Source organism: Lupinus angustifolius, chromosome LG05 (genome assembly GCF_001865875.1).
Source record: "Lupinus angustifolius cultivar Tanjil chromosome LG05, LupAngTanjil_v1.0, whole genome shotgun sequence".
NCBI lineage: Eukaryota > Viridiplantae > Streptophyta > Magnoliopsida > Fabales > Fabaceae > Lupinus > Lupinus angustifolius.
In genome coordinates, this window is record NC_032013.1 from 24,288,517 (window position 1) to 24,312,894 (window position 24,378).

General features: G+C 31.5%; 3 protein-coding genes and 1 long non-coding RNA gene across 5 annotated transcripts; 2 read left to right on the forward strand and 2 right to left on the reverse strand.

Annotated features, from left to right (window-relative positions):
- LOC109348319 (cell division protein FtsZ homolog 2-1, chloroplastic-like) lies at positions 895 to 5,985 on the reverse strand. The gene is made up of 8 exons (XM_019588704.1): positions 5,801 to 5,985; positions 4,718 to 5,492; positions 3,846 to 4,145; positions 3,402 to 3,492; positions 2,704 to 2,828; positions 2,058 to 2,150; positions 1,303 to 1,368; positions 895 to 1,219 (listed from the first exon to the last, which is right to left on the reverse strand). Exons 2-8 carry the CDS (start codon positions 5,381 to 5,383, stop codon positions 1,091 to 1,093), a joined length of 1,470 nt encoding a protein of 489 aa, XP_019444249.1. The 5' UTR covers positions 5,384 to 5,492; positions 5,801 to 5,985; the 3' UTR covers positions 895 to 1,090.
- On the forward strand, positions 6,784 to 9,675 carry LOC109348320 (iron-sulfur assembly protein IscA-like 1, mitochondrial). 2 transcript variants are annotated; one of them, XM_019588706.1, is made up of 4 exons: positions 6,784 to 7,069; positions 8,264 to 8,381; positions 8,994 to 9,116; positions 9,551 to 9,675. In XM_019588706.1, the coding sequence occupies exons 1-3, from the start codon at positions 6,880 to 6,882 to the stop codon at positions 9,088 to 9,090; spliced, it is 405 nt and encodes a 134-aa protein (XP_019444251.1). In that variant the 5' UTR covers positions 6,784 to 6,879; the 3' UTR covers positions 9,091 to 9,116; positions 9,551 to 9,675. The 2 variants fall into 2 exon arrangements, with proteins under 2 accessions (XP_019444251.1, XP_019444250.1); XM_019588705.1 differs by lacking the exon at positions 9,551 to 9,675 and having other exon boundaries at positions 6,786 to 7,069; positions 8,994 to 9,399.
- Positions 10,191 to 14,234, reverse strand: LOC109348321 (protein ABSCISIC ACID-INSENSITIVE 5-like). Its single transcript, XM_019588707.1, has 5 exons — positions 14,032 to 14,234; positions 11,641 to 12,702; positions 11,152 to 11,223; positions 11,029 to 11,058; positions 10,191 to 10,716 (listed from the first exon to the last, which is right to left on the reverse strand). The coding sequence occupies exons 2-5, from the start codon at positions 12,679 to 12,681 to the stop codon at positions 10,621 to 10,623; spliced, it is 1,239 nt and encodes a 412-aa protein (XP_019444252.1). The 5' UTR covers positions 12,682 to 12,702; positions 14,032 to 14,234; the 3' UTR covers positions 10,191 to 10,620.
- LOC109348322 lies at positions 10,685 to 11,143 on the forward strand. Its single transcript, XR_002107721.1, has 2 exons — positions 10,685 to 10,784; positions 10,982 to 11,143. It is a non-coding gene; the product is annotated as an uncharacterized LOC109348322 (long non-coding RNA).

Below are 24,378 nucleotides of genomic sequence, written 5' to 3' on the forward strand. Positions count from 1 at the left end.
AGAATCTGTACCCACATAAAACAATAAAAAATTACCATTGATTGGATTAATTAGATGGTTCAGCTTAACTTGTAGTTTGAAGTTTCAGCATTAGGTATATAAATGCTTTAAATGTTATTATTTATTTATTTTGATCGATGTTAGTATGTTAGTTGTTAATACGTTAGTATTTTGTTGTGGGTGAGACTCCACCCTTAACCTCCTACACCCTACCATCAAACCACCCTTATAACTCCCATTTTTGTTGATGGTGGGACTCGAACCGACAACCTCCTGCACTCCATTCCTTATGACTGCCCTCTTCACCATCTGACTCCCGCATTAAATATTATTGATGAACACTATATATTATTGATGATGACTATTAGAGAAGATAATGTCAAAGAAGTGGGGGCATGTGGATTGTAGAACACAAATCACCTATCAAAATTAATTGAAAAGTGCCACTTAAATAAAAAAAGTATTTCCTAAAAGTAAAAATAAATATTTTTATATTACTTGATATAATAATGTTATTAGCTTGAGATAAGGATACAGGAATTTTTTGAGGCAGATAGTCCCTGTTCTCTATTGTGAGATTGATGTTGGGCAGCTTAAGAATATATCCTTCAATGATATGAATTTTAGCAAAATTTAAAATACAAATACTTTGTATATGCAATATTTGCTTTTAATGAGATAGAGATTTGCTTGCAATGTTCAAAAAGTTATTTTTGCTGGATTTTGTTTCCGAGGTTTTTCTTGGTATCCTTTTGTCTCTAGAAATTAGAATAACATTCATCTACTCTCCACATTTGAGTTTCTAAAGTCTCCTACACACATGTCCAAATCATATAAGGTATCATTCTACCTTCTTTTCTATAACGGTACATTTTCATCTCCGCTATATCGAGTTTATTCTCTTATTGATACTTTATCTGCGACCAGGCTCAACTTTGAACATAAAAGTTTGGAAAGTACTAAGCTTTCATGTATAAGTATGCACATCAAGACCTAAAATTGCTAACATAGGTTTGAAATGAAGACTTAATACCTAGACCAATGTTATCTGTATCCCTAAAAGTGCAAGGAACAGCACCCTTTCTTGGTATTAAGCTCTTGGATAGCGTGATCGTCCTTTCTTCTTCAGGAATTCAGGGATCTCGACAAAACTGCCATCGGTGAAAGAGGAAGATCGCCGATTGATAACGATGGGTTCTCCCTGTGTGAGTTGTGTGGCCTGCATTTTGAACAAATACCAGAATTATGAGCATTGCATCATCATAGAGAAAAATGGTAGGGTGGGGTTGAGTTAAGCCATACCTGTGTAGGTCTCACTTCATTTTCCTCTTGGCGCTTGAATCCAGTTGCAATCAATGTTATGCTTACCTATATCAAACCAAATAACATTGTTCACCATGCTGATCATAATATATATTATATATATACACAATTAGATTATGAAATTGTACTTTAAAGATTATTATGTTTAGTTCTTCTATCTAATATCATTTGCAAGTTTATGTGATAATAGGACATTTTCTTTTGATGACTTCATAATTGCAGTTAATTGGGTTGAATGATCCTCTTAAAGCTTGTAGTATATTTTCTTACCTAAAAATCAGAACAAAATGAGAGGGTACACTAAAGAATTTAGAGCTTCAAATTGGTTGGTAACTAGTCATTTATAAAGATAACTTATAGTGAAACCATTTCAAAATTATTTATGAATTGCTTGTAGCACATGTTCATAAAGATTTATGAACTGCTTTGTCATGGAACACATTGGAGTATGGGGATATGTTGCCCAATTCATTGCTGGAGACCAACGGGACGCTGGTCTAGTGGTGTAAGGCCCCGCTAGATCCCCTGGATGACCAAAAGGTCAAGGGTCCGATTCCTGGGAGCGACACTTGTTGGGATGGGCAACCACGCACCCGAAAGGGATTAGTTCCTTAGTCCTTACCCAAATGGTGAGGGGATACTCTTGGTAGTACCAAAAAAATTATTGCTGGAAATATAATGGCATACCAAATAGAAGTTCATATAAACATAAGGGTTTGCATAGTTAGACTTACTTGGCCATTTAGGGATGGATCTATTACTGATCCAAATATTAAGTTAGCAGTGGGGTCCACAAGATCATATATAACCTCTGCTGCAGCATTTACCTGTAAATGATTATATTAAAAGCCATAGCATATGAAAGGATCAACTTACTTAAAGAGCATGGTGAGTTTAACAGATAGAAGAACATGAAGTAGGTACAGCATGAATGCTAAAGTATTCCTCAAATATTTGCTCAATTCAACAACCAAATTTATCAATGAAATGTCAGAAAAATAAGGCAACAAACTTGACAGAGATGGGTGTCTATTTCCAAATATTTTTATAAACCTCAGATTTTTCGTGCTGACTTAAATATCATGTCCACGGAAAACCGATTCAACTTGCAATCAAGATTCTAGAACAATCATGCAATACATTGTTCCTATGAATCTGGCACATGGCAGTAAGGGTAAAGAAAATGCTGACTTCAGTAAGTAAATGTTGCTCCTAGAAACTTCCTATAGTCTTTAGATGATTCAAATTCCGAAGGAACCGAGGAAAAAATGAAGGTTATTGTTTTTGTTGAAAATATTTGAAGAGGAAACATCATGGGCACATATGAAACAAATATTTAGCGAAGATAAAACGGTAAGAACCATAGGAATAGCTGGTTACCTCAAACAAGGTCAGATCGCTTCCACCAGTTATGTTCCATACAATTCCGGTAGCCCTCTCGATACCAATATCTAATAAAGGTGACTGGATGGCATTCAATGCAGCATCTCTTGCCCTTGTTTTCCCTTAAACCCAAAAAAAGAAGAAAAAAAAACCAGAAGATAAATTCCAATAATATAATTCACAGATTGTAATGTGATCATCAATTATCAGCCCCCGCACCCCGCGAAAAAGAGAGGCATGTCAATCAAAAGATATCACATTTCTACTTCAATAATTAAAAATTTAACAGAAAGTGATGTAGAGACGTAATGTTTTGTTGTTGAGGACCATTAAGGCGTATTTGCCACCATTAATGTGTGAGCTTCTCCAGAACTTTGAAGTGTGGCAAGATATGACTCCTAAGAACAGTTCATTTTACAACCCACAGTTTGCTTTATTTGGATTTGCTATGTAAGAAATATTTACAGGGCAATGGCAACTATTTCTCCAAAACAACTAGGGTCGTAAAATTTCCCATTTCGTAGACATGGACAGCATATGGATATGGTAAGCTGATATATAAACCTGCCCTACATATATAGTATTAGTAAAACACTACTCCCTCGGCACATACAAGTTTCAGTGAGCAAAACAGATGATGCAGAATAATTATTCAGGGGCTGCATTGCAGTCCCATTTTCACTTTCCATACATACCAGTTGCAGTTCCTATCCCCATAAGTGAAGAACCTGCATCGGCCATTATAGCTCGAACATCAGCAAAGTCTACATTCACCAATCCCGGTATCTGCAATCAATTAAAAAGTAAATAATGAGCATTATGAACTTACAGATAGACACCATCAAGCAAAATGGATAACAAAAGTATATGAACTCAAGCAATTAAACTAATGGTAACACAATTTTGAACAATATACCAAACAACTTCATACCCACAAACAAGAGTACTGGGTACAAACAACTGGCTATTGTAAAAACAAATAAAGACAGAAAACACTTTAGGATCCCTACTTCGGTACTTCCCTTTTCATTTGTCTTTTTCCTTTTCAATCAAAATTCAAAATTTGACGAGAGGAAAAGAACAAAGCAACAACAGTAAGGTATATTCTTCATATTAAAAAATCTTTAAGAATTCCATACCGTAATGATATCAGATATGCCACGAACACCTTGTCGAAGAATATCATCAGCCAGATTGAATGCCTCGGTTACAGGAGTAGATGGAGCAACTGCTGTCAGCAGCTTGTCATTTGGTATAACTATCAGAGTATCAACACTATCTCTTAAAGCTGCAATTCCTTCTTGTGCTTGAACTGCCCTCCTTCGTCCTTCAAATGAGAAAGGGGTTGTGACAATACCAACAGTCAGAATACCCATCGACTTTGCAACGGCAGCAATAATTGGAGCTCCACCAGTGCCAGTTCCTCCACCCATTCCAGCCTGCACAAATGAAATTTAATTTTCAAATTTATCAAAATATACCAACAATGAAAAACGTAGCTGTGAACTGCATATGCAAGCACACCTATTTCCAATTGTTAATAAACCAATATATTTCAAAATGATAAATACTTGAGTTTTATATATGCTCTAATATTTCTCCTCCTAAATTTAAAACTAAATGCTGTGTACAAGTACTTTGCAATTGCAGGGTACCAAATATTTGATATATCGGTCTACAACAACAAAATAGAAGTCATTTCCAATAAGATTGGGTCAACTACATGAGTCAAACAAAGGCGATAGGTTCTACCAAATTAAAAACCAGGTTCCCAAAGAGGCCATTTAGAGACAGTTTTAGTGTTTCTTGTAACTTTTCATTGGCTATTCTCTTCTCTATTACCAGGGTCTCCTCCGTTATAGAATAATACTCTAAAAACACAAATGTTAATGATATCAAGTTTTTGCAATAGTGTTTCCATTTGTGTTATCACCACTGATGGTAACTAAAAGAAAATTCAGCATGCAAAACTGGAATGCACTACGCAGAAGCTATAACTGAACAAACCTACCGTAACAAAGACCATATCAGCTCCATGAACAGCTTCCTCAATTGATTCTCTGCTTTCTTTGGCAGCATTCATGCCAATCTCAGGATTACCACCAGCACCAAGACCTCGAGTTAGCTCTTGACCAATTTGCAAACGGTTATCCGGAAAGACAGGTGATACTCTCATGGCTTGAACATCGGTGTTGACAATCCAGAACTCTACACCATTCATGGAGCTCTGAATCATGCGATTGACTGCATTTGAGCCACCACCTCCAACACCAATGACTTTGATCTTTGCCTCATTGTAATTACTTGAACTAGAAATGGGTTCTAAGCTTTCAGCAACATTTCCGTTGGGGATATCTTTTATCAGGTTGTTCACTCCACCACTACCTGTCCCTCTGAGCATTGACACCTCAGGATGTAGATCTAGAAAAGGATCTTTACCATGGTAGACACTGTTGGAATTGGCTGAGCACTTAACTTGTAACAAACCCGATTTTCGGTTACCACCCGAAAATCCATACTTGTTTTCATACATTTTCATGAAACATGACCTGCCATTGTGATTCTCTGTCAATGTCCTTCCTCCAGGAACAGCAAGAACCCTAGCTAAATGTCTAGAATTTGAAGGAGCAAAACTTGTAGACATACAAGTTGCCATTTTTATGGTATCCAAACTCATGAATCCTAATAAACACTTCAATATATGGGAAAAATTAAATTAAATTGATAAATTCAAAGACCCAAAAGTTTGAAACTTGCAACTTGCCCACAATTCTTTGTTCCAATACCTGTCATGGGAACAAAAAGGAATCCTCAAATTCTTAGAACAAAATTCAAATAATTAAGAAACTTGTAAACTACACTACACTACACTATAACTAAAGCTGTAACAAGATAGTGTAGCAATGGACTAATTATATCAACAATAATAATAAGAGAGTGAATATATTAACAATAATAATAATAATCTCAGAACCATATATCTAAAGAGTGAAGATGCAAAAGCTTAGTGATTTTGAAAGATATTAATAAAAAAATGATAAGTACAATAGGAGAAAATTTGAGTAGAAATGAAGGGGATAAGAAGAAGAGAAACCTGAAAAAGTGAAGGGCATTTGGGTGGAGAAGCGCTTAAATGATTTTGAGAGAAAAAGCGCTTATTTGTTTTGGGTGTTAAATATGAGTGTTGATCAAAATGTTTGGCAACGTTGATGTTGGTGTGACATTGAAAACACACAACAATGTTCTTTTCTACTTGGCGGCTAACACCCATTTCTCCATCAGGGTTTTATAACATTTTCCCTTCTTTATCATACAATTGACTTTTTTTATCGGGTTAATTAATTCTTTCGACTTCGACTTTTAGGTATGTGATTGTATTCCTGATAAGTATAACTTCAAAGAATGGAACATTGTATTCTTACCTAATATAATTGGATCAACATTTTATTAAAAATTTACTTTACTTTTAATTCTATTAGAGAAAAGGTTTAATAGAATTTTTCAACCAAGTTAATAATAAATAATTGATGGTTGTGGATGTTATAAACATATTTTAATAATTTATACTTTGTATTTATTTAACAAACTTGGAAAAATTAGGTTATTTTAGATTGTTATCCATCTATTAAGCATGCCTAAATTGCTTGTTGAATTAACTTTAAGATTTTAATACATAGTGATGCATTTTTAAACAATCAGATCCAGAGTATGTGTAGTAATACATTCACATGTTTTCCAATCATTTCCTTATTTTTCAACAAGGAAAATGGTAGTTCAATTTTTGTCCAAGAAAATGATAGTTCATTTATTAAAAAAATAAAAGATACTAGTATATGTTTCTTGATAACATTACCTGTGATAGGCTCACAGGCCATCGTGATTAGGCCACATAGGCAAATAGGTTCATTGGAGGAAAATTTTTATACAGTAGAATATATTATATTTGGAGACAAATGTATTTATGATTTTTTATGTTATTATTAATAACAAATTTTTAATTAAAATTAAATATTTAATATGGTGTAGTTGAGAATATTGCGTGCTGTACACGCACCTAATAAAATCTAAAATGACGAAAATACCCTTCCCCGTTGAAATTATCCTTCTAACACAACACGTCTTCATTTCCACTTGTTGAAGAAGCAATTGCAGAATAATAAAGGAACCAAATCAATGGCTTCCAAGGCGATGGCGACGGCGGTGGAGAAATTTGGCACGGCGGCGCGGCGTCATGCGGTGACGTTAACGGACGCCGCGGCGTCGCGAATACGAGAGTTGCTAGATCAGCGACAGAGACCCTTCTTGAAGCTAGGAGTCAAGGCTCGCGGTTGTAATGGCTTATCCTACACCCTCAATTACGCAGGTATATTATTCAATAATCTATTTTGGTTTTTTAGCTTCTCGATTAAGTTATTTATAATATGGAATGTGGATAATGATTTTCGTTTGGAATTTGTTCTATAATAAAACGATTATTATCAAATAATTTGTGTCTGGTTCACATAGCACTTTATGTATGTGTGTGTTCAGTTCAATTAAATACTAACTTGTACCGTTCTAACTTAGCTTAATTAGTTAGGAAGTTATTGTCTTAGAATCTCTATGTTATTCTTATAATAAGAATAAAAACTATAATAATGTATGATTATAGTATGTTTTAACAACGCATGTTGGTCTGAGTGAGGATTTCCGTATAAGCAAGGTTTGGAGTTTGGAATATTGAATGGGAAAAATAGGCGCTTCAAAAACTTTGCGCTCTTGGATGACTCTTATCGGCTTGATTCGGATTAGTACGAGTCCAAAATGATTTTTGGATATTGATGGTCTCTGAATGATCCGGCTTTTGTTCTTTTTGAAAAGTTTTCTGATGTTTTTACTGTGTCTTTGGTTGCATTTATGTATCATGTTGTTGCACAATTGCATGTGAGTGCTCAGTTTGTTGTCTTTTGTGCTAACTGCTAAGAATTTTGGATGATTTACTTCAGAAAGTACAATTACAATAAAAGAATGAATACACATTAGAGAATTGAAACGATGGAATAATTAAACTGTACCTCAAAGTTTGTGATCAAGGAAGTGGCGACGAGAAAGCCTTATTCCAAAAGGTGAATTCGGTTATTGGGTTACCATCACCATTGGTCTCTATTGAAACATTTCAAACTCTTGTTTCATGTCACTTCCAAAGCATTGTTGTGTCTTATAAGCTTGTGTTTCATATACTATTGCGTTATCTCACTCCCACTGAACTCAAGTTTGAAAGTTACTCTTTCTTGACAAATCAACTAAGACTACATTAACCAAAAGCATGCATTCGGGCAATAATTTTTAGAATAAGTATGTGTACGTCATATACTAAGGTAAACAGGTATGCCTCAAAGTTAACCTTTGGTGTAAACTTATTTTCTATGAAAATTTCATGCCCCACATCCGAGCATTATTGAGAAAACATTAATCCTGCTGTGTGTTTAATATTTGTTGTATTGGTCATACCCTTCTGGTAAGCTGGAGATGGATGCATTATGACTTTTTGAGCTTTGGTTTTTTGTTGCTTTAACAGATGAAAAGGGGAAATTTGATGAGTTAATTGAGGATAAGGGTGTCAAGATATTGATTGATCCAAAGGCTCTTATGCATGTCATTGGGACTAAGATGGATTTTGTAGATGACAAACTGAGGTAAATGTTTTATTTAATTCTTCCTGTTTATATTCCTCTTACATTATTATCGTTTTGTTTATTTTATTGCATTTTGCGAATGAGGTAAGGAAATCTCTTTATAAACAAGTATATATGTTGGGAAATAGACATCTTAATATTATTGTTTCAAACGTCTGAATTGCTCCTTGTAGATCAAGATAAGTTAATAATTCTGCCCTCGTGAGTTTTAATAAATTTGATCATCCCGCTGCTACTTTTGGATGAAGGATTTCATCTTCTCACTAAGTTTCTGTGTATACAGATTCCATTCAGGTTGTATAAAATTGGAAAATACTCATATGTTATAAAATTGGAGGTCAACTTAGAATGCTGAACACCCCAAATAACTCTGCTATATTCCTTCTAATCTTTATTAAATTATTAATGATCCGTACATGTATAGTTCTTCTGAACTAGAACTGTTGTGCCCATATGCTCTCAAATTTCATTTTCCATTTAGGAACAACATACTTGTGCTTCACTATGTTTTCGACTGCTTTTTTCTCTCTTAACATGTTTGATATAACAATTGCCAGTTCTTTTCAGTGCTTCTGTTTTAATACTTCTTTTTTCTTTTGTTTTTCCTATTAGATCCGAGTTCATTTTTGTTAATCCAAACTCTAAAGGCCAGTGTGGTTGTGGTGAATCTTTCATGACCACAACAAGTAGTGGAGCTAATAAGTCATGAAATGGTTGAAGTTGCTGTTCAACTTGGTGTTTATCCAAACTCATGAGGTCATTCTATCACGATTTGATGGATTTCTATAATTTTGCATGCTAGAACATTAGAACAAGGAGAATGAAACTTTTGGTGCTTAGAACAAAAGATGACACGATTTTAGTGTATGGAGTTCTGATGCTAATAGGGCTTAGGACAACAATTTGTATTATCATGATGTTTCTGGTTTATAATGTACAATTTTTTTTATTATGGATACTGATACACTTGTATAGTTTTTAGGTTAACAATAGTATTGAAATTATTCTGTTTCGTTTATGATAACAATCAGCAGATTCAATGCTGAACAAAGTTTTCTTCTAAAATTCTTTTGCCAACTTGTATATTACGCATTTGTTAAATTATCATTACATTGAGAACCATTACAACGACCACAACAACTTGAGTTCCTTAATCTCTATTAGGACAGAAAGCATTTCTAAGGAGGACATAATGAATTTCCAATGCTGGATTTGAATCTTGACTTTCTCATGAAACAACATTCCATTTAAGCAAGATGAAGCCTAAAGAAGCATGACTTCTAGAGTCTGTTTGCGAGTTATTTTTTTAGAGAAAAAGGAAAGGAAAATGAAAGTTTGAGAGTCATTTCACATGTGTATTTCATGGTTCTAAAATATTTCCCTTTCTGTCATTGCTCTCGATAACCAACTCACAAACTAAAATTACCCTTTCTGTCTAAGCAAGATGAAGCTGAGATGACTCTGAGGAATGCAGAAACCGAAGGTTCTGCAGAACACATCCCACTAGCCTTATTCAAGACTTGATTTTTCCAAGAAGCCAAAATATCCTGTAATTTCTATACAAAATTGGAAATCATGTAACCTTTCCCACAAAATTGGAATGTCAAGGTACATATGCTTGCAAACCGATACTTTATTTGTTTATTTGAGGAACACTACAAACACACATTGTTTTGGACTTTTCAAATTCACCTTAAATCCAAGGCTTGCAAAAGCCACTAGGATAAGTTAGTTAAGTTCGTTACTTCACAGTTAGTTCTCGTTGTGTATAAATATAGTAAGATATTTTCTGTTTTACTATATTTCTTTGTAAAAATATTGTTAGCAGGGGATTCTTGTTGGATACTCGAAAGTTATAACCTATATGCATGTATTATATGGGCTAAATAAGTGTGTGGATGGCGTAAGCAAGCTTCAAAATAAGATAATTTTACAATATTAAGAATGCCTTCATGTCAATAATACAGACAACTACTTATATTATACATTATTTGAGTAACTAGTAATCATTTCATAATAGCTAGTTATCCAAATTGGATGATCCAATCTTCAAGGACCCTAACAGAGGTTGGCTCTCAAATTAAGTTCCATCTCTCTCACCTTGTTTCTTTCTCTCTATCTAGCTGGTTTTGACTTCAATCTTGTAGTTTCTACACTTCCTTCAAGTAAATAGAAGGTGATGAACCATAAGTACCAACTTCATTGGGTACTAAGTCCAAGGATTTATGTGGATACTGTTTCACAAAGGACAACTTAGGTTCCTTCTCATAGCTCTAAGTTTCTCTTTTGCCTTCTGAGCTTTGGTTTGAATCCCCACATTCACTTCCTCAAAACACTGTAATTTAAAGAAAGAGTGGTATCAACAAAAAATTATATATTTTTATATGCATATTATATATTGGAGTTTGAAAGGGCAATCAATATTCCCATCTCACATGCAATGCTTTTTCTAGCTACCTTTTATGCTAACTCAGCGTGTTTGTAAGTTGGATTTGAGTTTTGTAGAGAAAATGAGTGAAATGGAAAATTTTAGAGTCATCTCATAAATATATCTCATGACTCTGAAGTCTTTCATTCTCCTTCGAAACCTAACTCGCAAGCATACCGTAAGGGAAAATTGCAATTAGCTAGATTCATCATTGTTTACCTGCTGCTTTCTTCTTCTCTCAAGCTCAGCCTGAGGAATATAAAAAACATGATCTTACGTTAGTAGTTTCTGATGAATATGTTATAAAAAGAGCATCAAAAGTTAATGTTATTTAGGAGTTACCAGCGCCTGCTTTAGCTGGTTGTTTTCTTCTCTTAATATATTCAGTTCTGCTTCTAATTCAACTGTGTATGCCTGTCAAGGCAAGAAACACAAAATCACCCAAAGAAACTTCATTAGCAATATTTACATACTTAAATATTCAACACAAAATGTAATAATTTATTAAAGGCATATGCTAAGTAATTATAAAAGTTATTTAATATATTAAGAAATGATATAGTAGCCAAAAAAATGTTACACTATGGGAAGTGGATGAGGAAAACAATGAGAAATGTTACATTAACTAAGCATATAGGTATTGCATTGAGAACAAAAGATATTGATCTAATGGTGTAAGGTCTCAATGAATTCTTAATGTCGAGGGTTCGATCCTGAGAGCGACACTTATTAGATGATTCAATGTCAAATCCCGAAAGTGATTAGTTCCTTAGCAAAAAAGGTAAAGAAATACCATTGGTAATGCAAAAAAAAAGGTAGAGCAATGAGTACCTGTTTTCTGGCTCTAGATCTGGCTGCTGATTCTCTATTCTTGATCATCCTTCTCTGCCTTCTTTCAACCACCTTTTCAACAGGACCATCTACCATTCTCTTCCTCCCTCTCATCTCAATACCATATTGACCAGCAGAGTTTTCATTCGACGAAGCCGGGCTCACGGGCCCACCGATTCCTATATTAGGTGGGGGTGCCATTGCCACCCCATATCCACCCCCACCTCCATTCACCATCCTGCTTCCAGGGAAACAAATCCCTGGAGGCGGGGGTGGTGGTGGAGGATGATACCCACTAGTACTATTTTTCTTAACATTTCCTAATTCTCCACCTCCTTGAGCAACCGCGGTATAAGGTGGCGCAACCACATTCCCAACTCCACCACCAATAACAAAAGGTGGCATAGTAGTGTTGTTATTTGTGTACACTCCATATTGTTGTTGCTGGTGAGACACTTGTGTAGGATTCATTGCACAAGTTTCTCTAACTACCCCTGCCTTAACCAAGAAATCTTCCAAAGTCATCTCTCCAAAAGTTGGTTGGCGAGGGGCAGCCTCGGTATTCTGAACATTCCCATTGTCGTTGTTATTACTATGTTGTTGTTGTTGATGGTGTATCTCAGACCAAACTTGTTCCACAGTTTTCCTACAAAGTGGTGCAGGAAGGGTTAGTGACCCTTGTCTTGGCAGACTTGGCTGCTTCCTTATTGTTGTTATGTCTTTCTCAGCCGAAGTTGTTTCGGTTAGAGATATATTGTTATGGTTGTGATTGTGGTTGTGGTTGTTGATGGGTTGGTTAATATTGTCTTCGGCATTCCAAATGCTGGTGAGAAACTCATCCATATTCATGGAACCAAAATTCTTACCATTCTCGGACACTAGTGTGTGTTGAAACTCGTCCAAGGTGAGTGAGTAAATTGATGATTGTCTTCCAAGTGATGAAAATGATTTCATTCCACCTTGGTGGTGTTCCATTTGTAGTGCTGATTCAACTTCTCCTTGATCTCCTTGAGAGTTCATCTCACAATCCCCAATCACCATCTTCTTTTATGTGTGGTTTTGCTGCATTATATTATCTCGTGTCAATGATAATGAATAGAAAACAACAATAATAAATATATGACACAACAAATTTCTTTTCGAGAGAAAAAGCCAAAAATGATTAATATCAATTTCATATCCATGTGTACATTATTGGTTACAATGATGTGATGATCCCATTATTTATTATTGATGTGATTTGCATTTGATTTGATGCTTATGTGCATCATCAATTATTAGTGGAAAAGAATAATTATTATACAAGAACTATATTATTTGAACAACAAATTTTGTATAACAATACACTTAGCTTGTGTGGAGTCTGACTCACAATAAAATATTAACAACTAATATACTAACAATTACCGATAAAAAATATACTTAGCTTTTATATATTTATATTTCTTTCAAATAACACCTATATTATAATACATCTTTTACATTCACGTACAAAATCCAGTATTTATATGATGTAAAGTTGGAAAGTGCACCACCATGTGGCTACTAAACTGCAAGGTAACTACTAGTTCTTTTTTGGCAGCCAAAATCAAGAATTATTTATTGAGTCTACTTATATGTTTCTTTCAGTTAGCGCATGAAAGATTCTTGAAGGCTCCTTAATTTTTTCTTGAGTTTTTTGTGGGACTTCAGTTTTAAGTTTAATTATACGTTAAATACTATACATGTATAATTTTAATGAACATTAAATCAAGCAAGTAAAAGTATGTATCCCTCTTACTAATTTTAGTCAAAAACATGTAATAAATAATCTTGCATATGAAATTATAATTTATAAAATGTATTGACCCACCTGATGTTACTCCTTGGGATAATCTAATAAAACAAAAGAGATTGTTTAATGCTTGTATTATCTCACTTTATGTATGTCAAATCCAACTGTTACAAAATCATTTGTTGTTATTACAACCTTTTAGCATAACTTGAGCAGATTGCTAGATAAAATAATAATTTTGAAATAAGAATATTTCCTCCTTTAGAAAACACCTTGTAGCTACTAATATAAATATATAAATTAAAAAAAAATGAAATTCATAATGATAACATAGGGTAACTTATACAAAGTTATATTCTAAATTGCAATTATAACAAAAAAGAAGGCATTATATATATATATATATATATATATATATATTAAATCAAACCAACGATCAAGTACCAACTTTTAGCATATATATATATATAAGTGCCTTGTCAAACCTATTTCACCCAAACTCCAACGTATAGAGATATTAACTAAACAAAGTAAAGGGAACAATGGAACCAACATAGAAATTAACTACATGCATGTATAATTACAATTTACACAACAATGTATAGAGAAATAGATACCTGAAAATTGAAGTTCAAATGGTAGAGCTATTGATAGAGAGAGCCAAAATATTAATGTTTAGGCCATGGCTTAATATTTATGATACTAAGGGGAGAGAATTAAGAGAAGAGTTTGTTGAAGCTGAGCTGTAGTGAGAGTACCCACATTCAAATTTAAAACTACAAAGAGTTCACTATAAGGAACAAATTATAGAACTAGTGACCATATTCCTTTATATCATCCATTCCGGCTTGGAAGGGTACCCCACAAATTAAGGCATAAAAGCAAAATAATATTATTATAATATTTATACATTGTTAATATAAAGATTTATACATAGTTAGTATATAATCTACAATTCATTTATATTTTTTGAAGAATAAATACAGATTAAACATAAAAGATAAATGATATAATCACACTATGTAAAACTCATACATCATCGGTGGATAATGAAAGAATATTGTAAAATGACACAATATAGAATGAAGAAAATTGAGAAGCCAAGTTCCCAAGCTCGATCTCATTACTTGCCACGTATAGGACATGTGTCACATTTGTAACATTGTTTGGTTGTAGTTTATGTTTTAAGCCCAACACGTATCAATTGCTAATTTTGATGTTTATTAATTAGTTAATTCTCTATAAAAATAAAAAAGTGTGAACGCAAGTCACAAGCATGTGCAAGGGATCTGATCCTATTAAATCCACAGAGATCACATAAATTTCGTTATTTGTCATTTTTATTTGTTTATAAATAAAATATACCCTCATGCATTCGGATATCATACATGTATAAATTTCACAATAGTATTTTGAAAAGATTTGATATGTATACATTGATTGTGTAAGTGCTTTTTACAGCAAATTATTCACCATTGATTTATTAATCACATTGACAAGTAATATAAATCAATAATAAATGATATGTTAATAATATAAAAAACTTTACATTGTCGGTACATGAATTTTAAACTCTTTTTCGAAAACTCAAAATGAGATTTTTGGTTCAATTCCTATTCCTAAAAATATAGCTGCCTTAAAATTTTGAACACTTAAAGGTTGTTATATGAATATTAAAGATTTGAATCAAGTGTTATTTTTTAAATATAGATATTTAAAAGATATAGTATATGCGAAAATAAAGAGTAAATTGAGGTTTACTTTAATTAAACTCATTGTCTTTCATCTTTTATATATTATATTCATCTTTGGAAGTCAAAGTAAAATTATGTCACCTATTCACAAAAAATACTAAGTATAATATATAAATAATGTAAAATCTGTACACTAATAGTGTAAAGATTTATACACATGTATACTATCATTAACCTTCATTTGGATTACTTTTTTTGAAAAATCAACGATAGTTAAACATTAATAATAGATGATACAATGATAGTATATATATATCTTGTACACTGTCAATGCATACATTTTTTTCTCATATATAAATACATTTGTGATTGTGAAAAGAGATAGATAGCATTTATACTTTTTACTAAAACTTCGAGTGTCATTGTAATTACCCAATGTTAAATGTTGCTGGGAATTTCACAAAATCTGGAAAAAATAGTTATTTTATAATGCCATAAAATTTAATATTGACTTGCGCGTATATCACTATTTAATGTCCTCACAAAACATCATATCTAGTGACAAAAAATATTTCATATTATTGACAAACAATAAACATCGATATTAGAGATTCATGAATCTTTTCTGTCACTCATCACATGCAGAAATTTGTCGGGACAACGAATTTTGTTACTACTCCTATTAGTTAGGGATACATAAACAAAAATTCGTTTTTCATAAATAAAGTGTAGCTTAAGATAACACATATAGATTGAATAGTTAAAAGTATAAATTTATCATCAATAGAAAAATAATATATTTTGAAGAAAATATTTGTAACAAGTATTTTATATCCGTTACCACAATTTATTTAATTTACAATAATGAAAAAAACTAATAATAATAAACAAAACAAAAAACAAAGTCCATACATTTTATTTCCTAATAATATAAAACAAATTAAAAATCTTTAAGCATTAAATATATGATTTGAGCCTTGATATGTTATGAACTTCAAGGAGGGTAAAATTTAAGCAAATTAGGATAAAAATTTAACATTATATTTAATGAATAAAACTATATATTATGTCACTTTATTCATTGTTTTTCATGTATTTCTCTCTTCAGAATTTCTTAGTTCTTCTACCTTTAGAAAAAAAACTTCGTACAAACTTTATCTCACTTCATTCTTTTCTAGTTTGCGTTGTGATTTCGCGGTAAATGACATCGCAATATAAATTTATGCAATCTTATCTACAAACTACTTTTATGATTGGAACTTATAATCTTACAGTTGGCACAACCTCAACCAAATTCTCCCTACAATTGGTATTTACTACCCAAAAAATGTTGCTAAGTTAACCAATCATACATGTTACCATAATCAACATTGTTTGAACTTTGAAGTCTACAAAAATATCAAATGCCAACCTAACGAAATGATGTACACTTTTCAGGAAAGGATTTCAGCTAGACACAAATTATGGATTTAATCCAAGTGAGATAGTGAATGTGGTTTTGTGCCTTGAGGGGTTCTTCCTATGTTGAATTTGCACAATGGTGTTATAATGTATGGTCTTGTATTTACTAATTCTGAGTTTCTTCTCATTAGGCTTCAATCTAAGATCATTGTGTGTATGTATTTGGGTTGAGCATCTATCAATATCTATATTATCGAGTAAAGATCCATGGAGAGATAAGTGCTATAAAATAACACATAAAAATAATATGTAATGACATTTTTATCCTTTTATTTATCATGAAATCATATTTTTGTTATTAAAAATATGAGGAAAAATAACCACTTACCTCTCCATTAATGGAGAATATCATTGTTCCTATATTATTCCTCTTACCTTCTAAATTATCATTATCACTATCTATATTATTACTCTTACCTTCTAAATAATCAATATCTATACTCTAACATTGTTTTCTAATTGTTTAATTTAAAGAATATATTAAACAAGAAGATGGAATTTAGAGACATAAGGAAGAAGATGAATTACTAATATTATTGATTGATTGAATTTACACAAGATACAAACTATATAGAAAAGGAAAGGAAACCAACCAAGTAACTAAATAGAAAATATCAACTAATCATAAAAGGAAAGCATGCTTGGAGTGGGCCTAAAGGCACTGGTCCAATACCAAAATGAAGCAATTGTGCAAGTCCATAGAGTACACAGCCCGAACCATTTAGACACAATACCATCCCAACATTAACCAAGTTTCTAAGCTAATCTTTAATTAACATACCCATGTGAGGTAGAGATTCATTACTTTTAGACTCTCCTTATATGCTTAATGGCTTGGACTCTCCTTATATGTTTAAGTCCTAACACTCTGCTGGGAGATCTTCATCCATGAGCTATAACATTCCTTCATGGGCTAAGTAAAAGAAGTATATAAGTGAGTTTGACACCACATATTGACCCAAAACCTTAAGGAATTATGTCTATGGGTCTATCCACTTATATGCTCTTTAACTCATCAATTTTTTCTCAATGTGAGACTTCTCACCCACACTTGGAATACCCAACATCTCTCCTTCAAGTGTGAGTTCTAATTCGAGTATTAGATACATCAGAGCTCAACTCTCTATATATTTGCACCGTCGTTGGCTTATCCTTTCATCAACGGAACATGCCGCCTTGACCTATCGCCAGGAGGACTTTTGACACAAGGATCCCTCATGGATCTACCGACTACTTGATACCAATTGTTGGGAGATCTTCATCCATAAGCTATAACATTCCTCTATGAGCTAAGTGAAAGAAGCATATAAGTGGGTTTGACACCACATCTTGACCCAAAACCTTAAGGCATTAGGTCTATGGGTCCATCCACTTATATGCTCTTTAACTCATCAATTTTTGCTCAATGTGAGACTTCTCCATTCACATTGAAATACACAACACACCCCATGTATAGCTAAATTTTAGTCTTCTCCACTAAATATATTAAGAGTTTAATATCTATTTATTCTCTGCATAAGATTTTTATGGTATCGATATCTATTTATCGTTGACATAATACGTAAAGAAGTAAAGATTTAGAAAAGAAGTAATGTTATATATTCCCATTAAATCCTCCTACATACAAGAAGAATAAGAATCTTTTTCATTAATGGAGAGACAAATGCATGTTTCTCCATTTATTTTTTATGGCAGGTGTGTATTTTCATTGTAATTATAAGGATAAATGTGTAACTCAAAATTGTATGACAGAAGCGTATTTTCGTTTTTTTGTAAACTAATCATTAATAAACAAACTATTATTTTATTACTTTTTAACATATGTTACTTTCTCGTGAATAATAGGATTTAGTAGTTCCAAAATTATAAACGTGACATAGATAAAAGACTTCTTCTATATATGATATATGATTGAATTGTGAGTGCTACCACTTACTAACAGCAACAACATTTGAAGTAGCATCAACAATTTCCAATGTAAGCTGCTCCAAATACTAATATAAAGGAAGATCAAAGAGAAGGAGCCTTAGTTGAATGACTTGACTGTGACACATATGATCGCATTGCTTGCTACAAAATCCATCACCATAACGAAAACATAGCAGATAGTACTCATAAATCAGGATAATAATTACAAAATGAAATCGTGTTGAAACCTTATTAGCTCTGCAATTAGAAGGGATTACCAATGTATATGATCCACTATTATATTACGACAAGTGGCAATTTGATCTTCTTAAGTACTCAATGTCAATCACTGTCTCATCCTTTCTTTTCTTTTATATATATATATATATATATATATATATATATAATTTCATTATGCAATAATTAATAAAAATATTAAATAATTCTATTTTAAAGACATTATTGCATGTAATTAAGTTTTTTATTTATTAAACATTTCAAGTAACATTACTTCATTATTTCAATTCAATTTCACGATCTATTCATTAAAATAATATTTTATTTATCCCAAAATCTTGGTAAAAAATGTAAATTATATGTCCAAATCAAAGTTAAAATAATAAATAAAAATATTAAAAGTTATATACTATATCTATAATTGAAATTAAGAAAAGACACATGCATCCATTAATAGTGAAAGAGAAGAAGAAAATGCATCATTGGAAGCAATATATTATATATGTATAATAGTATGGAAATTATTTATTTGTTATCAATTAGTAAATTGTGCACTATATTAATTTTATTTTCTTTGATTTTTCAAACTTTGTGAGATAGAGTATCACTTAATTGCATACCTAGAGCTTCTAATGTGGTCTTTAAGCTTGGAATGCTATGATTAATTTAGGGTTTTGGTTTTTTTCTCTTTTGATTTTTGTGGGATGGGATTTGTAAGAGTGATCCTTCAAGCTATCTTATTTAGTTGTTTTATATATTACTCTTTAATTTTTATTTTTTTCTTATTTATTAATAAAATTTTACTTATAAAAATATATATGGTACTTGTAAATACAATTTGCTAGGAGAATGGATAAGAAGTCCAAACAAGTAAAATATGCATTTGAAAATAAAAATATTTTTCTCTTATTTCATTGATTATACCACATCTTAATACATACTTTCCTTTTTTAGGTTTCTTATCCATATTGCCCTCATGCTGTGTTTGGATTGAGGGGATTAGATGTAAGGGAAAACATGTGGATGGATTTAATTAAAATGATGGGAAAAAATAGAGGGGAGAGGAAGAAAAATAATGAGAAAAATAATGGAGTGCATGAGGTTGTGGATTCGAGTCCCACCATCAACAAAAATGGGAGTTATAAGGGTGGTTCAATGGTAGGGTGTAGGAGGTTGAGGGTGGAGTCTCATGCACAACAAAATACTAACATATTAACAACTAACATACTAACAATTGCCGATAAAAAAAAATCATTCATATCCTCCTCCCCTCTCAAATCCAACAATGGTGAAATAAAAGTTATTTCTTCTTCCATCAATTCCTCTTCAATCAAACCAAATAAAAGAAAACATTTTCCTTTCTTTTGTCTTCTTTCCTCCTTCTTTAATTAAAATTCTCCCACTTTCTTCATCTCCTTTGAACCAAACACACTATAAGGGCAATAGTTAACAAAATCATTTAAAATATTTGTTTTGAAAAATGGAATTAGATAAATATATATTTAATTAATAGATTTAGAAAAACATTTAACAATAACATGTAGTATACTAAGAAGGATAGATATCATGGAAAACAATATGCTTCACATTTAAGAGTTAGCATTCTAACTTAATGTACATGAGTTGATTATAATGAAGCAGGGCATATGTATTTTTATAGGCTAAGAAATATAATAAGAGATCATAATTGATGCTCAACCGAATAGAAATAGATGATTAAAACAAATAGTCAAGAGAAAATTACAAACAGCCATTGATACATGATTAAAGACTATTACACTACAATGAGAAATCATATATAATCTATATTTTTTGCACAATACCATCTTCAAGATTTTATTTAAATCAAATCCATATGTGAAGTTATATTCATTTAAGGGAGTCATAATGTAGTCTGATTGTTAATGTAAATGATTTAAGGAATGAAATGAAAGAATTTATAAGTTTGAGTCTTGCCTACAACAAATACTAACATAGAAAAAAAATTATGTCAATTGAACCTTCTATATACATCTTACATTCTATATTATAAAAAAACAAAAAAAATACAACTTATATTCTATATACAATAATAAAATATGTAACGATTCCTCCTTAGGCATCAACAACTTTGATTAAGTTTAACAAAAAATACTATCATTTGTGAGTTGAAATTTGGAAGAGAATTAAAGAAAATAAAAAACTTTAGAATCATCTCACGCTTCATTTTATGACTCTCAATCATTCATCTTCTCTCCATTTTCTAAAAGTCCAATCCATAAACATACCCTAAAAGGTAAACATGGACAACTTGGCATTTTTTAAAAGGAACATTAGGAAAATAAAGCTTCCATTATCTAAACTAGTAAGAATAGGTGTCAAGCTATACCAAAAATGGCAATTGACGGTTCTAGGGCAACAAATTTAGAATCATGTATCCAGATAACACCTAAAATACCAGCGACTTATTTATGCAAGGGTCATACTCCGTTATTTTGAGAATCATAATAAACAAATACTAAATAGATTAATAGTTAATGTCTATTCAACACTTATATTGTCCGTTCTGGTTAAAAAAATAAACCAACTAATATATATATACCAACTATTGGTCCATAAAAGCATAATTTCAAAGTTTTATTCATATTACATGCATGCTTTTTTTTAAAGTAAAACTCACTTCATCTCAAAAGAAATTAGTGACTATCAAATTAGCCAAAAAAACATCATGGATGAAAGTAACAAACAATATATAGAAACTAGGCCACTAAGCTAAAAATTAGGATTTAAAAAAATCACAATATCTAGTATAGAGATCACATGTCCCAAACAATATCTCATTTTATGTGCCGAACTAATTAAAATAATATTTTTTTATTATGTTTTGTTTTTGAAAATATTATTTTATTCATGTAATAATATACGATTGAGTCGACGCTAAACTAAACACCATTGGACACCACATGTCATAATATATGACCCTCAAAGCATATAATGTGCATGTGCACACACGTCAACCCCTTCCCCCACCGAAAGAATACAAACAAAAGAAGAACGTAAATTTTCCATGAATAGGTGTCCACCTTCTTCCCCTTTTTCCAATTTTGGAACTTGTTTTGATGAGTTAGTTTTATTCTGAAATGACCTTGGGCACTCACTTATAGAGTTATAGTCCTAGGCATTACATAGCCTTAAGCATTTATGGTGGAGTTCCTTTAATTATGAAAGAATCATCCAACCAAAATTAAATAGAAGACATGAAGAATCACAAACGCATAAAAAGGAAAAAAATGCATTTTGTATGCATGCAATTAGGGAAGGTTCTCTACGCAAGGTGCACTCAACAAAAAAAAAATCTCTCCACGCACATGAAACTATTGCCCTATAAGCTAAAGAACATGGTAAATGTGGATGTTCATAGATGCAAAGCAGTCCTAGAATTTTGCCTTTTATATGATTGTTAATTTTTTGTATTACAAAGAGTATCTCATTACCTTTTTTGGTAAAGAATTAACCCAATTTGAGGTTTATGACTGGTACTTCCAACAAATGTCGTTCACAATAAATGAACCTTCGATTTTATGGATCCAATTATGTCTTATACTATTAGATCAATGCCATGTTGATATATGAATGTTAGTTTAATAGAACGGTAGGGACTTCAGAAGTAGAAAGTATAGCACCCATATATAGCAATACACATGATGCTTTTTATGACTTGAGCTGGAAAGAAAAATGGTTCTCATTGGACGAGAAACTCAATATCTATAAAGAATATAGCCAATCAAGAACCAATTCCAAGGAACCAATATAATAATATATTTTTCATAAGACAAATTTATCACTAAAGCACAAGTGGGGCTCACATCCTAAATTATAAAATGTTCTACAAACCCATCATGTAAGATTACAGACTTAGCTGCATCCTTTTGTTTGTAACTACAATATTTAATAAGCTGCGCCTCACCATATACACTTAACTCATCTCTTAATAGTACTGATAGAATAGTGAAATGTTAATATATTAATATTTTTTGTGGATAATACTCAAATGTACAATCTTCTCCATTTTATTCCTTAAATTATTTACTCTAACCATTAAATTATTTTATGACTCGTTTAGTTTGTAAAAAAGTCTAGACTAAAACAAATTATAATACAATATAATTTAATACCTAAAATATTGTATGTAATATAATTTACTCAACTTCATATATCTAATAAAAGTTTTTTGGTTGTATATCTTCACTTTCTCTTACTTACTTTTATGAATATTTTATTATTATTAATGGATGTGTTCATCTACTTTGATAGATATTTTACATAGATAAACTAAAGGAGTGAGATAATCTATTTTGCCATTACTAATTGTTATAAATAATTTTTTTTGGTATAAGAAATGATATCCTATAAACAAAACATATAAAATTCTAAAAATCATTTCTCAAATACTTTCCACAACAAAACCTCACCCTAGTTCACACTGTTACTATAAAAAATTCAAAGGCCCTGCTTCAGTTTGATTAATGGAGAGAGAAATTAGTGATATAACATGGCAAAAAACATCCCATAGCCACTTGTTGAAAATGAGCGGAAGAGACAATTTATGAGAAATTATTTATAGTCTTTTTTAGCATAGAACTCATTTTTCTCTATCAAAATATACATAGGTATATAGAGAGGTGGATTCGTTTCTACTAGTCAAGTACAGCCTAATATTAATTATATATACAGGAAACAATATTAATGATTTGTACAATACTTTTTAACCTAAAATAAGAGCAATTAAATTTTATTGGGGGAATTTTTGTGAAAGGATAATATTAGAAATTAACAAAAATGTTTGTGGATTTAAAACAGGAATTTTTCTGACCAGAACCTTGGGGCTGACACAAATGTAAGTGATTTATGATTTTGTAGGTTACACATGTGAGATGTTAAATTTTATGTGTAAATATGTATACACAATATTAATAAAATTCATATATCAGTGTATAAACTTTTTTCTATTTTTTTACTTTCAAATATATTTTCACTCTATGAGTAAATAACTAATCACTCTTTGAATATGTGACTATTCCTTTCAATAAGTGTCATTCTCAATGATCAAATATTTGACTTTTAATCTTTTTGGGATATAGCGGAACCTTATATGTTACATCACTATTAATATTTTGTTGGTATTTTTTCTCTTTTATTATTATCTAATTGTGATTTGGATTAAAATTTAATGATCATTAAATGAAAATCAGATTAATTTGTGATTCATACCGTGTGTATGTGAAAAACCACTAATAATATATCTTTCCACATTTTTATTTTAAAAAATACATCATCAATTGACGCTATTAATGTTTTAAATTTCATTTCAAAATCATATTTGTAATCACAATATTATAATTTTGAGAGTGTTCTAAGGATATTGAGATTGAAATTACAATCACACAACCATATTTTCTTTAAATTCTTCATAATTGCTTAAACTCAATTTAAAATATTATCTTCAGGATTTGTTCTATGTGTGAAAGAAACTCTAGTGAAAGAGTTAGATCCATTATATTATAAATGTTGTCAACTTTAACATGATTATTAGAGGAGAAATTTTTTTAGGAAAAACAACTCTACCTTCAAGGTTACTTTTAAGACAATATAAATATGTGGGCACATACTCCCCTTTCCCAACAA

Bases quoted from the DNA above. Each gene is read 5' to 3' on its own strand.
- LOC109348319 (XM_019588704.1), bottom strand. From the start codon at position 5,383: ATGAGTTTGGATACCATAAAAATGGCAACTTGTATGTCTACAAGTTTT. The intron at 1,369-2,057 runs GTAAGTCTAACT...GGTTTGATATAG, and splicing joins ATCCATCCCTAAATGGCCAA to GTAAGCATAACATTGATTGC. The intron at 1,220-1,302 runs GTATGGCTTAAC...TTCAAAATGCAG, and splicing joins ATGAAGTGAGACCTACACAG to GCCACACAACTCACACAGGG.
- LOC109348321 (XM_019588707.1), bottom strand. From the start codon at position 12,681: ATGGTGATTGGGGATTGTGAGATGAACTCTCAAGGAGATCAAGGAGAA. The intron at 11,059-11,151 runs GTAACTCCTAAA...TATATTCCTCAG, and splicing joins ACCAGCTAAAGCAGGCGCTG to GCTGAGCTTGAGAGAAGAAG. The intron at 10,717-11,028 runs GTAAACAATGAT...TTTAAATTACAG, and splicing joins AGAGAAGAAGAAAGCAGCAG to TGTTTTGAGGAAGTGAATGT.
- LOC109348320 (XM_019588706.1), top strand. From the start codon at position 6,880: ATGGCTTCCAAGGCGATGGCGACGGCGGTGGAGAAATTTGGCACGGCG. The intron at 7,070-8,263 runs GTATATTATTCA...TTGCTTTAACAG, and splicing joins CTACACCCTCAATTACGCAG to ATGAAAAGGGGAAATTTGAT. The intron at 8,382-8,993 runs GTAAATGTTTTA...TTTTCCTATTAG, and splicing joins TTTGTAGATGACAAACTGAG to ATCCGAGTTCATTTTTGTTA.